The 16447-nt window shown below is 34.3% G+C and overlaps 3 protein-coding genes across 8 annotated transcripts; 2 read left to right on the top strand and 1 right to left on the bottom strand.

Moving 5' to 3' along the window:
- Nucleotides 1-3: 3 nt before the first annotated feature.
- On the bottom strand, nucleotides 4-4568 carry Orc4 (origin recognition complex subunit 4). The gene is made up of 7 exons (XM_076385852.1): nucleotides 4441-4568; nucleotides 2335-2392; nucleotides 1846-2074; nucleotides 1427-1753; nucleotides 859-1356; nucleotides 643-795; nucleotides 4-572 (listed from the first exon to the last, which is right to left on the bottom strand). The coding sequence occupies exons 3-7, from the start codon at nucleotides 2059-2061 to the stop codon at nucleotides 411-413; spliced, it is 1356 nt and encodes a 451-aa protein (XP_076241967.1). The 5' UTR covers nucleotides 2062-2074; nucleotides 2335-2392; nucleotides 4441-4568; the 3' UTR covers nucleotides 4-410.
- Mdlc (RING finger protein mdlc) lies at nucleotides 2281-4176 on the top strand. Its single transcript, XM_076385854.1, has 6 exons — nucleotides 2281-2609; nucleotides 2753-2826; nucleotides 2937-3143; nucleotides 3215-3435; nucleotides 3513-3701; nucleotides 3782-4176. The coding sequence occupies exons 1-6, from the start codon at nucleotides 2498-2500 to the stop codon at nucleotides 3963-3965; spliced, it is 987 nt and encodes a 328-aa protein (XP_076241969.1). The 5' UTR covers nucleotides 2281-2497; the 3' UTR covers nucleotides 3966-4176.
- On the top strand, nucleotides 4450-15715 carry LOC143183970 (synaptic vesicle glycoprotein 2B). 6 transcript variants are annotated; one of them, XM_076385843.1, is made up of 12 exons: nucleotides 5611-6375; nucleotides 6814-7123; nucleotides 8163-8445; nucleotides 9483-9630; nucleotides 9705-9885; nucleotides 9975-10296; nucleotides 10628-10786; nucleotides 10851-10939; nucleotides 11008-11172; nucleotides 11243-11362; nucleotides 11439-11822; nucleotides 11891-15715. In XM_076385843.1, exons 2-12 carry the CDS (start codon nucleotides 7116-7118, stop codon nucleotides 12069-12071), a joined length of 2040 nt encoding a protein of 679 aa, XP_076241958.1. In that variant the 5' UTR covers nucleotides 5611-6375; nucleotides 6814-7115; the 3' UTR covers nucleotides 12072-15715. The 6 variants fall into 6 exon arrangements, with proteins under 6 accessions (XP_076241960.1, XP_076241958.1, XP_076241961.1 ...); XM_076385847.1 differs by lacking the exon at nucleotides 6814-7123 and adding an exon at nucleotides 8001-8073 and having other exon boundaries at nucleotides 6338-6375; XM_076385845.1 differs by lacking the exons at nucleotides 5611-6375; nucleotides 6814-7123 and adding an exon at nucleotides 4450-5335.
- Nucleotides 15716-16447: the final 732 nt, after the last annotated feature.

The raw sequence follows: 16447 nt of genomic DNA, 5'->3' as shown, positions 1-16447 counted from the left end.
AATATTATTAGACATTTAAATCTATTTACAAATTTATGATAACTACATAGTAAATGCAAGTGACGATTTTGCATTGTAAAAACACATTACATAAGAGCTACAGTAATTTTCAGAACATTCTTAATATTTCTCCAACATTAAGACTACTTGTAAAAACATATCTATGAAATGAATACATATAGTAAAACACTGGTACAAATCATTTTCCTAATAAATACTGTACCAAAATTGGCTTTAAATATGGAATAAAGAGTTTTTCACTACATTCTAGTGTTAATCTTTTCCATAAAATGTTATGGAAAATATGAATCTGATACTTGCTCATAAAATACTTTTTTGTTAACTAAAGTTGCGGATAAGCAATGCATAATAAATGCATAATAAATGCAAAATTTATAAGACTCTAATTATTACACACTGCTTATAGCCCATTGAGAAACTTCTGTTGGCAATCCAGAGTAATTTTTTATAGCTTCCATCACTTGCTGTGGTGTAAGCAGAAATTTATAATACTGATACTCTTTTTCAACTTTTGTATTCATGCTGCTCACTGGTGCTAAGATCTCCAAGTTCTGTGGAAGTTTTATTTGTAATTTTGTTACTAAAATATCCTACAAAAACAGTTTTCTATTTAGTCCTTACCTTTATATGCTCAAAGGCTTTCATAATAACAGGCCTTTGAACACTTTGTATGGACGAATTTTGATTAGCAAATTTCATGTAGCGATTATAAACAGTTTCAAAATTGAATGGTTCCCCATCGTAAATTTCTGTTTCATGTTTCATAGCTATGATCTAAAATGAAATTATAATGTAAACATTGTTTCATGCAAACAAAAGAACAATCAGTACACTTACTAAACACATTTCTAAGACAGACAATCCTTCAAGCACTAACACCTTGTCATCTTGAGCAAATATTTTGCTTGCTTCCACAAAATCATTTACTTCCAATTTCTGATGATTTTCAGACAATGTAGAAACAACAATTGCCAAAAAATTTCTAAAGCTTCTTTCACTTATATCAATTTGATACATTCTTTTTAACAAATTAACCATAGTAGGATTATTGACTAAACTTTTTATATATTCATTCCACATAGATCCAAATTGTGGATCTATTGTACAATCATCATACTGTTGCTCTATCCTATTTACATTTTCATCATCAGGAAGACTAAGAAGATGTTGGAAGAGTTCTAAGCGATCATCAAAAGCAGATGCTGGTTGTTCAGAAGAAGATGTATCACCAGGAAATAGAAATATTTGACGATGAGAAAATCTTGATTTCACTCTTTTTTCTAAAAGTTCTATAACATCTAATCTACAAGTCATCCCTATTACACATATTGGAGCCTACAAAGTAAAATATTTATTTAAATTTAGCTGAAAATAAAAGCTAATAAGTAACTTTTTCTACACTTACTTGTGCGGACTGAGCAATATCAAACAAATTATATAATAGAGTTTGATTATGATGTTCACAAAACAAATCAAACTCATCTAATATGAAAATGACTGGTTTTGTACGCTTTTTGTCACCTGACTTTAAGCAATCAAGTAAAAAGGTCAAATTTTCAGCAAATGTACCAAAAACCTTATCACCCACTACATTTTCTAATTGCATTTGGCGAGTAGCATCTTTTAATGCCAAGCGATCATCAGTATGAACAAGACCATGAAGGTTGACTATTAAAGCATTTTCTTTAAAACTTTTTATAGATGACAACTCTTTCAAAACACTATTGATCAGCTATAAAAAAAAAAGCACTCATAAGAAAGAATTATGAAAATAAAAACACTGATAGACTGAATAAACAAAACTGTTTGAATTAATAAACATACTGTTGTTTTTCCACTGCCTCTAGGACCAATTAACAGAGCAGAGTTACTTTCACCCATGTCAACTGTACGCTTTAACAGTTCTAATATATGTAACCGTTCTTTCACATGATGCCTAAATTTTGTTTCAGGACACATGATTTTGCGTTTTAAATATTTTCTCGTTAGTAATATCATATTATCTTGAAAATTAATAGCCATATTTTTTTTCTTATTCATATTGCTTTCTTTTCTGAAATGTGTCAACAATTTATTTATAAGTTACTTGTGAACTTCTTTTCTATATTGACAGAGTGGAATTAGTTTAACATTTATAAAACTGAAACTGTTATCTTTCATTTATACAACGAATGCTGTATAACAGTTAATACATTGCACAATTTAACGATTTTATATAATGCATAGTTACGATGAAGTACAAGTTGAGGAACACATAGCGTCTCTGACCAGCCAAGTATAACCTATTAATTCTACAAAAAATGTGAGCAATACCTTTAAAACGTGCTTACTCGAAGATTCAATTCACTTATGTAGATTCAGTATCGATTGACTGGTAAAATGATTATAACAGGTATTTTCAGAACGTTTAAAGTAATAGGAAATATTAAACTTTTAGTTAGAAAACCGCTAGGAGCAAGTTGTTTACAAAACAAACATGGAAGACGCAGAACCCAAAACAGATAAGAAAAATTGCACGTTTTTATTCAAACGAAGAAAGATTCGAAGCACTGCAGCCAGAAAACGTAAAGAGGTGGACCATGAAGACGGTAACTATATTCAAGAAATACCGAACCTTTCCCTCTTTGATAGAATGTAATTCCATTACGTAAATTTGATTAGTAGCTTTCATAGGTTATACATTTTGTATATAAATTTTAATGTATATACTACGTATTCATTTTTTAAACAGAAAGCAGCGAGGATGAAACAACGGTTGTTAAGAAAGAGAGAAAACAGGATGATCATAATCCTATGAAACAAAGCGTAAGTGTTAGATAAAGTATTCATTGATAAACAATAAAGTTTTATTTGTATTCAATGATAATTGAAATGTTAATAAAGATGGAGAGTTTTGTAAATATAGTATTTTACAGACTAGTACGAAAAGGTTCAGAGATCCACAAAAAGTTATTGATAATGACAGCAGTGATGAAGACAGTGTTACAGTTTCTTACAAAAGTAGTAAAACTCCTATGCCAGCTGGACCAAGTGACCAAGGAGCAACTGCAATTTTGGAAACAGAAACAGAGAAAGATAAGGATGCACAAGCTTTATTTGAGAAGGCTCAGAAAATAAATGAAGTATGTATAATGTTAAAACAATAATAAGCATTTATTGGTAGAATAAAACAGTCTAGTCAAAAAATTTGTAGGAACTTGAAGGAAAAGAAGATGATAAAATTTATAGAGGATTGAACAATTATGCTCAATACTATAAGAAGAAAGATACTGCTGCTGGGAATGCATCAAGTGGTATGGTACGTAAGGGACCAATTCGAGCACCAGCTAATCTCAGAGCAACTGTTAGATGGGATTATCAACCCGACATATGTAAAGACTACAAAGAAACTGGTTTTTGCGGTTTTGGAGGAAAGTAGAACTAAATTAAATTTACAAAATATTACACCAACTATTAAAATATATAATGACTGAATTTTCACTTTTAGATAGTTGTAAGTTTCTTCACGATCGTTCGGATTACAAGTTGGGGTGGCAATTAGAGAGAGAAGCAGCTTCAGGAGAATATAATAATAGCGGCGATGAAGATGACAAAAAATATGAAATTCATAGCGATGAAGAAAGTTTGCCTTTTAAATGTTTTATTTGTCGTAACAGTTTTACCGATCCAGTTGTTACAAAGTACGTCTAATTTCCTTAGAATATTAGTAATTGAAATTGAGCTAAGATATCAAGCATAAAGTAATGAATATTTGTTTCAGATGTAAACACTACTTCTGCGAAAAATGTGCGTTAGATCAGTACAAAAAAAGTACCAGGTGTTATATATGTAACACACAAACTAATGGCGTATTTAATCCAGCAAAGGAGCTCATTGCACGGACAAAAATGGAAGAAAAGGCAAGAGCCGCAGAAGAAGACGACGAAGATTCTGATGACGAATAAAGATCATTTTTTCTGATAACGAAGTAATATTTCCTACTAAACGATCAACCTTTTTAAATACAAATCTATCAGTCAAGTTTCTAAATCAAATTTTTTATAACGAAATCGTTCACCCCAGTTGATAATACAGAATGCCTCTAATTGAGTAAATCTTAGAGATCCTCATAAATTACTTTTAAATTCCTTTTACAAGATATCTCCAGAAAACGTTTCCAAATCGGTTCATAACCGTGTTAAGAATAACTCCTGAGGGAAAATGAAAGGAATAAGACGAAGTAGGTCGACAACCCTCTCCCTAGCAAAAGATCTAGATTTGGAAGATCTTGTCTATATGAGCCATTCCACAAACACTCGTCGAGTTGACGTCGGATTCGTCCGAGGGTAGAGTAGCAGTCGCTATATAGGGCGAAGGTGATTCTAACGGCTCGTAGTTGTTCCTTCAATCGATACACGCGCAGTGTTGTTTGCCTCATACTACGAAAATGTTGCCGAGTTGCTCGTCCCTCACGAGCGCCCAGAGAACGCCCGATAGTGAGTCACGAACGTTGTTAGACGGTATCGCCGCGATACAAATTAACGAATAAAGGAACTCGAGCAACAGACAACCATCGCATCGACAGAATGAAACAGTGACACTGGTGCTGTTGGAAATTCGGGGGTTGCCCGTGACTCGCCGTTCCTTCATCGATTTCTAAGACACGCTGCGCGCAAAAACCCCAAAGGTGTAATGTGATTGTCTTATCAACGGAAGCTACACCCGTGAAATGATTCACTTTTAATAGATAGTTTATTGCGATCCAGTGCTTTGCTAGAAAATCACCACCGAACATGAGATTTCTTTCGAGATTGCTACCGGTTCGTCAAATCAGCTTACCATTGCCGGATGGAGCATTACGTTCGCTGGATACCGCGAGAATCTTAATTGAATTATAGTGTGGCCAAATTCCGGAAGTGATTCGTTTCCCGTTCGTCTTGTCATTGATTCATGGCGGAATGAAAGTTCACGTCGACAAGGTTCCAATTAGTTTTGGGGCATATCGTCATGATATGAGGTGAAACAATGTCGAGGAACTCTTTCGCGAGTGCATTGTCTACGGTAGCAGCTGTTGTTACGGCTCCCTCAGAGATACTGTGCTATTGGGTACAATAACGAGGTAGAATCATCGTTTCTGATGAACAAAAGCTGTTGTCATAACACACGTCGGTGTGCATCGTTGATCGATAAGCTGATAATCAACGAATGCCTCGGACCCCGAGTGTGTTGATCATTGCTAACGATACGCCTACGTCTCCTGTTTGCCGAAAAGACCATTCTAAGAGAAGAGACATCCAGAAAGCGCTACGATTCGCGAAAATCTTTTATTAACCAGGTAAGCGTTCTCTGCTCACCGCGAACTTCGCGGTGGCTTGTGAAATTTTGTCAAATCCGTTACACGGGTAAGCTATTTTAACCCCTAGAACTGTACGCTAGTCGCAACACGAACTGTGCAGTGGGGGTCATTCGTGTCTCAACACTGTAACCGCTGTTCTTACGTGTGCATAAGTGTGGTCGATCGATCTGATCTTGTGTTACATTAATTGCTCATTTTTGCCAGTGGTAGAAACTAAATAAGGTCAAACTCTACAATCAAAACAGTACACGCTTGTGTGCATGTGAAAACAGCAAAGTGTTACTGCGATTTAACTTCTTATCGAGTTAGAAATTATAAATAATTTACTGAGTGGGTGGCAGAGATTATTCTGCTAGCTTGTAAATATAAAAACTTATCTATATCACCAGGCAAAAGTAATGATCATTTTCTTAAAAATTTCCCATTTAAATAGTCTTCTTCAACATCACAAGGAAAGGGTATAGATTAAACAACTAAGAGGTCTGGTTAAATTCAGAATTTAAAAGCGATCTAGATCTATCTTTGCTCTACATTGCTATATCGCGTCTCCTAATTAGCGGTAATCACCGATTAAATACAGTTATCGTGTCGGTACGTTTACGCTTATGCATATCGCGAGCGATCGCCATCGCGCGCATAGTTGCAACAGAGAACCCATCGAGAAACGTCGGGGTACGTACTCTCGCAAGTACAACAAAGCGGCTCGACGAGAGAACAACCTCGTGGTGTGAAACTTTTTGTTATGCGTCATCGTGCGGCTTGAATTCATCACGAGTGCACTTGAATACGTCGCGACGCGACCACGTGCATAGTTTCTGTCTACGTACAAAGAACGCCTTAGATCGATGACAGACGAGTGAACCATTCTACGAGGAATTGAAAAGCATAATAGCAGGAACTTCGATGATTCAAGCTAGTGGTCGTAGTACTACAACGTTACGTTGGGAGGGTTATGAAGAGTTATCTAGCACAACAATGGGGCACCAATAGAGACTCAAGAGCTTCCTAATTTCTCGTTGGTAAGCAGAAATATCATAAGACTGGCGACAGTTTTTAAACGCCTGTGTTTTACCATTTTTACGCGACGTACGTGCATGTATTCGCCTCAGGCGAGACATTAGCTTATCACGGAAGTTAACAAATATTTATCTTTCGCGAATGTCCTCGTAATTCTGCCATTAACTTCCTACTACATCACCGTCGTTCGCGATCTACGAGGAAGAATCAATTATGATTTCTATTCCAGTTATACCTGTTATACATGCTAATTTCTTGAACGAATATTAATGATAGTAGAGCTGAATGGAAGATCAGAAACTGATCAAAATTACATATAATTCCTCCGTTTCAATCTTGCATTTTCGCTTCGGTGAAAATTACAAATCAATGCCAGTAGATATTCGACCAACGAGACATTTATAGCTTGATTAGATCTATATACGTAATGAATGTTTCAGCTGTCTCTATTCCCAGAATCGACTAAAAATAAGTGCGCTATGCCAGACGATACGTGACAACGCGAATGTCTCGTTTTTGCCATTCCTCCCTCGTCTGCCACTTTTAACAAGCGCCAGGAAAATAAGGGTGCGAAGAGTCGACGCACGTTTGACGCGTGAGGGTATCGTTGCTTTGAGGCGGAAAGGGGGAGAAGACACGTTGGACACGTGGAACGAAAATGTCAAGTGAAAGAGGGACAAAGGGTCGCGGAAATACGGCGGGAACTCTGCGTTATACTTAACAATGCCACCGCACGACATTGATGGCAAGGTTGACACACGTAGTTGTGTATATTTAGGGAAAGAATTATGTGCATCGGGCCTCCTGCGTGTATGTGTGTGGGCGCGAGCGCGCGCGCCCTCAGTTGCCCATTTGTAGGCGTACATGGTCGACTATGCATGAGCGAACGCGCGAATCGATAAATTATTAGTGTGCACGTAACCGACGACGCGTTTTTAAACGTGTAGTAACCAATAACGAGTGACGTTGAAAAAGTGCACGGTTCGTTGCAACCTGACGTGACGTTATTGCTGACGCAAGATGGCACGATAAGCGCGGGCAATAGCTTTTGAAATGTTTTCAATATGGAGCTTGGACAACTAACAATTAATGATAACAATGTCTGTTCCTTCTGTTCCGAATTTCTGGTATTTATAGATTGTTGATGGTATCGTTTGATTTTTCAATATCATTATAAACAACGTCATTTTTATTAACAATATAGAATCAATAAATAAGATTCGAGTATTGCAACGTGATGGTTTTGATGGTCTAAAGTAGAGTTGATCAATATTCAATTTATTTTCAATAAATATTCAAAATTTAATTTGAATAAATTTTCGGAATAAATACTTGTTAGTCGAATATTGCATAAATTTGTTCGAATAATTTATCATCATTTATTGAAATAAATAATTAGGATAACCAGTAGTGCATTGATCGAATAATTTTGAAATTATGCAAAGAAATTCTTATTTTAATTAAAAATATATTCGGTTGTAGAGAATAATGATTTATTCATTATTCGTTATCCCAATAAACCATTAGCAACTTTTAAAGTAGACAGATCAGTTCTTTCCATTTCAGAAGGAAAATCGTCACGAGTATATAATCTTATATATTCTATCGATTAAATTTTTCAAATTAGGTAGTACTTGAATGAACCATTAGTCAAAACTTTATCTACCTATCTCTTCTACCACCTTCAACCATCACATTAGGTAAAACAATTAGATAGTATGTACTTACGTTTGCAGTCAACTTGCTTTGCTTCATCCTGTCTTATCACCCATGTGCGACGATGTTTCAGATGGTTTGTGGCAGTGATGCCCTCGCCGGAGGAGGAAAGCCAGTGGCTCGTTGGCAGCGGGGGTGGTCTCGCATCTTCCGGCGGTGGCACGATATCCGGGACTGGAGAACGTACAGCAAATATTAAAGGAGGTCTATACACCGAAGAAATGACGACGCAACCGGCGAATGCAAATACAACCGCCGTGAACGCGGCTTCAGCCGATTCCGCGGAACACGATCTCATTGACTCTACCGCCGACGCCACTCTTTTAGCACAATTCCACGAAGACGCTATTAAGCAGGTCAATACTTTTTCATGCGACTAGTATGGTCCATAAGAGTAATCGACACTTTTTTAGGCAAATGTCAGTTTAATGTTCATGTTACTAGTTAAATTCTTTATACTTTGTGTATCGCAAGCTGTATTAAGTCTTTCGATCAACAGTTTTTCGATTAAGAAAGTATTTTCTAACGAATTAGGTAGATGAAAAGTTCGATGGCTATGTAGCCCAAAGCAGTCGCCGTTAGTCAGAGATTTTCACTGTAATTTCACTAACACTATGATTTATTGTTATGTACACTGTTTTCTAAGTCCGCGTATTGATATTTAAATCGATTTTTAATCAGTAAACGATGTTAATGAGCGTTTAAAGTCACGAAATTTGAGGAGTTTCAAAACCGACGCCCGTTTTGTACCATGGACTCCTGCTTCACTAAAATTTCGAACTTCTATTGCGATTATCGAAATATATATCGAACTGCTGGAATATCGATCGATGATCACTCGAAACGTATTCTCGGAAGCGCGAAGAGATAGATCGCGACCAATGAGCTCATGTAAATTTGAAATCTGTGTTTACATTGGCTACCGGTAGCTCCTTGGTCGTATCGAAATAAAATATTGAACTTTCGTGAATTATACAACAAAAACATAACCTATGTTAAATGGCGTCTCTTTTAGCAAAGTTGTTTTCTTTATACGTGTAATCATTTTTTTTACTGTCAGTGTTCTGACTTTTAACCTTTCAATATGAACGAAGTTTTAGATGAATCGATTGTAAAAACAAAATACGACGCGCAAGAGATACCGGGATACCTCAATGATCTAGGAGTAAATATGTTTATTTATTGTTTGCATAATTTGTTTCGAGGTTACCTCTGCAGTTTTGCAGATTCCTGATATCCTACTTTATCATATGAACGATACGAACAAATCACTTTTAATGAAATGTAATAAACAGTAATGAGATTTTGATCAGTTTAGATTTTTTTTGCATAAAACTATTTTGATATTTACATATAATATTTACACATCATTTGTAATATTTTTGTGCTTCAGGCTGGTGTTGGCTATTTTCAAATACTGGCTGCTCTGTGCACAGGCTTAAGTCTTGCAGCAGATACTGTTGAATTTTTCGTTGTACCATACATCCTACCAAGCGCAGAAGTTGAATTGTGTATTGAAGATAATGAGAAAGGATGGCTCAGTGAGTTGATCCTGATGTATTTATTGTTCTGTATTTGCTTCTGAACAAAATTCCTCCATGTAATCATGTTATAGGCAATATTACGCTGATGGGTCTTGCATTAGGAGGATTATTCTGGGGTGGTCTAGGAGACAGACTTGGAAGACGTAGATCTTTATTATCTGCAATGTCTGTTCATGCTTTGTTTAGCTGTTGTGCTACTTTTATGCCAACTTATGGTACATTTATGACTGCTAGATTTTGCTCAGCAATTGGGTAAGAAATTTCTTTATCTTTTTTTATTTATATATAGTTAAATATTAGAAATAAATTATAATCAAAATTTATAATTTATCTTGTTATAGGGTAGGAGGATCTTTACCATTAGCATTTACATATCTCGCAGAATGTTGCCCAAGGTTAAGCAGAGGCAGATGGGTTGGTTTACTCGTAGCAGCAGGATCTCTGGGAGGAGTATATGCTGCACTTCTAGCATGGGTAGTGGTTCCCACAACTGGGGAAATGGTTGTTCTTGAAAATAAAGAACACTTCAGTGCTTGGCATCGTTTTCTCTTATTATGCTGTTTGCCTGCATTATGTTCTACTATAGGACTTATTTTTATACCGGAAAGTCCAAGATATTTAGTCGAAGCAGGCAGAGATGTGGAAGCAATGATGGTTTATCAGGTATTTTATTTTAATAGTGTTACGTTTGTGGGGAGCCGCCGGCGGCTCCCCGCGCGCACTACTGTCCCGAACTCGTCGCGGCATTACACAATGATTAACACTTTTAACACTGTTCGTTTATTTACAATCGATCTTATGTATTACTAATCTTATATACAAGACTCGTATTTCAAATTTGGCGTTTGCTGTGTTTGCTCTCTGACAGCTGTTCCTCGAACGTCTTCCTATTCTTCGTTGCGAACGTAATAGGCCTGGAGATATACCCGGTGCTCGCAACAATAGATATTTCTATTTGAATCATATTATACAAAAAATTAATATATTTTTGCAGAAAATATACAAGAAAAATAATGCAAGGAAGGGTGCAGCAGGTGCGCAATATCAGCTTTCTGAATTAGAGCTTCCAACTAAAAGGCCTCGTGGTTTGGCTCCTCCATCTCCTACTAACCACACTAGTGTTTTAGCTGATATAATGTATTCCATTGAAATGGTAAGAGTTTGCATACCATATATTGTACTTAAAAATTAATCAATTTTTTTTTGTTAATTTTCAGTTTTGGAATTCTTTTGTGGAACTGTTTGTATCGCCGCATTTACGCGTAACGATAGTGTTAATAATCATCTGGTCAACTGTATCATTTGGGTTTGTACTTCCATTCTATGATCAATCAATTTTCGTCGCAATGGAATAGAACTTGATTCTTTTTTCAGGCTTTATGGTCTTATGGTATGGTGTCCAGAGTATCTCAAGCTCTTACGTGCTACAGAATATAAAAATCATACTAAACAAATTTTTGGAAAAGTATACAAAAATATAAAATTCAATGGTTCTTTAGAAAATTGTCGGTATAAAGATACAACCTTTTCAGAATGCAAGTATGTAACTACATTAGTTTCTATATAACATCATGTTTAATCACATTATGTAAGAGTTATTACGTTTCAGATTCACAAAGATGGTATTCAGTCATGTAGATTTCGATAATTGTACTTTCCAGTTCGTAGAATTTAGTAGTATAAAATCCAGTAAAACTCACTTTACGGATAGTGTTATTGTACACTCAAAGTATGTATTGAAAATAAAAATGATTTGTGATATTATTTTGTTACATGATGTGCAATGTATAAAACATTATTTATAGATTTGTGGATACAGATTTATCCGCCCAAGTTTTTACGAGATGTAAATTGGAAAATAATACGGAATTAAGTCTTAGCGGACCGTGCCCTACACTCGATTTGGATTATAATATTTATATAGAAGAAGCATTACATGGTCATCTTGTTGCTCAATTGGCCTTTGTACCTGCTGCAGCATTAGCAGGACTGGCACTCACTGTACTTCAGCGGCCAAAAATGATTGGTATTTCATTATTTTTTTCTTCAGTAATGGCTCTGTGCTTGATTCTCGTGGGTACAAATAGCTCGGCAGTCCTTGGCTTCGAAGGTGGTTTTATAGCAATCTTTGCTATTGCTTGGACATCACTTACATTAGTTACAGTCGAGAGCTTCCCTACTCATTTAAGGTGAGTAATTTTGTTCGTTATCAAATCCTTGTGCATGAACAAAAAATATAAAACTAAAATTTCCACAGGTGTACTGGTTTTGGTTTTATAGCGGCCACTATAAGAATATCTGGCTTAATAGGAACTACAACATATAAGACCCTAGTTGGCGCGCCTTTAATTGCGCCTGCACTGTTGACTGCTTTACCGTTGTTAATAGCTAGTCTCTCAACATTTAAATTGCCTCACACTCATACGGTCTTCTTATAAAGATCTTATGAGCAAGTGGAAGAGACATACACATAGAGATACCGTAAGGAAAAAGACGTTTTTAATCTATATTTTAATGAATCACGAACTGCGCTGATGTTTTTATTCGATGTACTCATGACAAGGAAAGTTCCAAGATACGTCTTGAAGTCCGAGAAAGATTTGAATGAAAATTGCAAGTGAAGTGTCTTGGATAAGTGCGAATTCTTTAATTTGCACATTTCACAGACAGAAATTACTTTTTTCCATGGGAAGTGTGATTTCGTACAAAGTGACATATCTAGTAAATGGGTCGATAACTTGCAATCTGCGAGGATGTTTAAGTATTTAAAGCGCACAGACATTAAAGAATAATCGTCTCGTACGCGAGGATGTGGACTTTCTACATGGTTTTAATATGCGCGTTTTAAGCGTTAACGAAGGACATTGTTATAGCAAAATCAGGTGTTAGAAAAGAAAACGAAAAGACGTACAGGAATCCGATATTTGGGTCATATTGCTGAAACTTCATGTAAGACTTATACTCCAAGATTTCACTCCATTTAACTTGAAATTTAATATAGGTTATTGTACAACTAGTTCTCAGAAGGGAACAGTTGCAGAATGCACGTATATGTTTGTAAAGTTATTTTAGTAGGCGATAGCCACGGAACGTGTCAATTTTAATGGATGTTAAGAAGCTGAAAATCATCATCCATAATGATACGTCAAAAGACATAAACGAAAACATTGAAATCTTAAATACTTTGGTTACCGAAAATGCATTTGAATATTCAAAATAGAACAAGTGGAATGTTATTCATAGCATATAGATGTTTTTTCTGTTTATTGTTAGATTAGACAAGCTATGCATGATTCCGGAGTTACTACATTTTAAGCGATCCGTTTGAAGAAGTTTGCCAAGGACAGTATCATAGAAATTTTTATATCTACAATTGCTGCATATGCTTATGCAATTTGGAAAAGTAATATGTATATCGTAAGAAGAATGTAGGTAGAAAGATTCAAATCGACTAATAGTGAACTGTTTCTATTGGAAAGGGAAAGTAATGAAGTAAACACACTCAATACTTTTGCTTTTTACCGATTTACTCTAACTTATGTAAACTTTAGACGCTAAACTTTACTAATCAAGAGGCATGAATTCGTGTAAATGGAAAATGTAAATGCTGCCGTATGAATCCTAAAGTCTTACAATTAGTTAAAAATCTGGAATCGAAAGAATAGAAGCTTCGAGCTTCTTTATACAATAAATTTAAGAGATTATCGCCTCTAGTCAACTTTCAATCGTCTTTAAGCTTATAATACGATGAATTTTGAAAGGTATGTTAACATTTCTATACTTGTAAGCGACGTAGAAAGCTATTTTTTACAAAAGATCGCTGCTAAAAAATTTTGTTAGAATTTTATTGCTGTCGTGAAAAATTGAACTCCGACGGTAAGCCAAAGGTGAAAAGAAGTGGTTCCTCAGAACGGACAACTATTTGTAGGCAATAAGAACGTAAGCGTAACTTTTACGACGCGATTATTCGAGGTATCTCATTCTCATTGAAACTCAAATATATTACTAAGTATTTAAGCGAGTTTTTTAGTGACATTAAAACAAACTGCTGTTGGCAAACTTAATCATATAAAATGTTTACGTCCCATCATGGTTAGTGAATTTTTTCATATCAAATTGTTGGCATCTAATTTAAAAAGAAAAATGTTAATGTTGTGAACCGAATTCTATTCGTCGGTTAAAAGAAGTAGAAACGAGTCAAAAGTGCTTTATTGCTCGCACAAGTTTATTGTATGATCAATTCTGATTTTCCATTATGTATTAAATAGAATAATTATTTCAAAAATTCGAAGAAATAGCTCGTTCCTACTTCTACAAGTTACATTTGTGGACTTGATAGTGAAGTGTCTGTGCTAGCGTTGAAACTCGTAGAAACAATTAATAATTATGACTATAAATATTTCGTCTCTAAAACAATAGATATAAATTGTTGAATTTCAAGGTTTATTGAAAAACTAATTCTTGTTCGCTTAAAATTGGGACCACCCATCAATTTTCTATTGGAGTACAATTATGAAGAAACCTGTTTCTTGTAATAATGAAAGAGACAAATTGTCTCCGAAATTTTGTAATTTAAAAAAGTCACGCTAGCACACGCAGTTTCACGCTATTAAGTCGTTGCTACGCAGCATTAAATTCACTGTCGCCGTTAGATAATATACTTTACTCGACATATCACTTATGAACGAGCACTATAGATTAGTAGACTTCAATTAGACTATTGACTAGATAGGCATACCTAGAAGTATGTATCAGCGATTGTAAGAAGTGAAATCCCAAATCAGTAAAAAAGCAGTGTGTGCACAGAAAGACTGCTGAGATTTTATCTTTAAGAGTTGTAGAAGTTTTCAGTAGCGAATTCAGTCAATCAATAACAACAGATATTTGGTTGTACACGGACAGATTATCAATGGATCAAAACTTGTAATCATTATTGATTAGTTACAAATATCTTAAAATGAATAATACTCATAAAAGTTAGCCATTCAGTGCAATACTATATTTTTTAAGCATAATGTCATTTTTATCTTGTGATATAATGAATGTATAAGAGTAAGGAGTGAATTTGCTTTTTTTAATGACAAATTTATTTCATGCAATTACTAGAGGATACATTGAATTAAATGATGAAATATTTTGAGCAGTGCACTTTATATAGACTGATGAAAAAGATCAGTTGATAATCACCGTGTTTATTTTGTAGATACTGTTGCTTGACAATTAAAATTTGTAATGTTCAATTAACTATGAAGACAGAAATGTATAATCCAGTGATAGTACTAAGAAAGAAACCATCCAAACCGCTGGTTTCTTTGGAGTTTAATTCTGGTTGCACTTTCTGCTGAATAAGTCTCATGAGATTTCATTATCTTTGACACTTAATACTTTTTTGAACAAACAATTGCAACTTTTATTCTCACTTTTCCCAAAAAAACCATTCATCATGTCAAATTACATGATATTTACATGCAGCGCCTTAAAATGCACTATATATGTAATTAACAAAAGGAACTTAAATTATTCCTTTTCTACATAACTTATTAATATATTTATAATTAATCTATTTTTTGAATTTGGAAACTTTAGAAATAAAAAGCAATACTATTCAACAAACTATGCAACCAGTACTTAAAAAAAGAAAGATAGAATATAAAACCATTTACTAGTGTGATTCATTATTTAAGAAGTATCATATATTGTTCTAGTAATTGGTTTCAAATTAATTAATGTATCGTATACTAAGATTGAGCATATTCAATCTTTTAATAGAAAGCATTGATCATATAATAGAAATATAGTACAGTAAATGTTTAATTAATTTTATTAAAAGACATATTTCTTTTTTAATGTATAGAAACAGATCTTTCTTTTTTTAATGCGTATAATAATGTTTCCCACTGTAGACGATATGCAGTTTACTTTTATACAATACGTATTGCATAGTGAAAAGTACATAGCTCAACAGATTTTGATATTTCTACTTTTGTTTTAAAAAACATTTTAATCAAGATTTGAGAGACCGTTTGTATAAGTCCTGGGATGCTTCTGGGAGTTTTTCTCAAATATAAAATAATGGCTACTGCTTTTTGCGTAATTTTTCTTCAAGGGACCCAAAACAGAATATGAAAAACGATTCGCTGCTTTACACGAGTATAAATAGTGATTTCATTAATTTATATTACAGCAATATATGTTACATCATGCAATTATAGTTTTAGATGTATTTATCTTGCAATACTTTTTAGAACACTTATTGTTACTATGTAATTTTTATATAATTTATAAGGAAATCTGATAGATGTTGCAAATTTCATGGCAATATGTACTAAATTATTCGTATCATTGTCTGTCATCATTATCATTGTTAATTTTCATTGTAGTAATTAGTCATTTCAGTCAAATTCAATTTCTAGACAATGTTACTTGAAATTGTATTTGGAAATACTCTATAAAAGATAGTGAATTTTGACAGTATAATACTTGACTATTTGAAGGAAAAATTGATGCATTCTACAATTGAATATCTATGTACTTTCCAATGATGTATTTTTATTCCGTCGTAATCCCACCGGTTAAACAAAACAAGAAAATCGTTCTATATGTTTATTTTCTCCATCTATGTTGACAATGTTAACAAAAAAATATATCTTAAAAAATTGAAACAAGTTTAAATCATCTATATTTGTATCCTGGAATATGTTTCGTGAAGATATTTCAACTACAAGATAGCATTTTAAAGTATTTAATGAATTCAATTTTACTATTCGTCGTGCGCTTTTCTCTAATTTTATAGACATGTTTATTGTTATCAAAA

Source organism: Calliopsis andreniformis, chromosome 9, assembly GCF_051401765.1.
Source record: "Calliopsis andreniformis isolate RMS-2024a chromosome 9, iyCalAndr_principal, whole genome shotgun sequence".
In the NCBI taxonomy this organism is placed as follows: domain Eukaryota; kingdom Metazoa; phylum Arthropoda; class Insecta; order Hymenoptera; family Andrenidae; genus Calliopsis; species Calliopsis andreniformis.
This window is presented reverse-complemented; position numbering and strand designations above follow the sequence as displayed.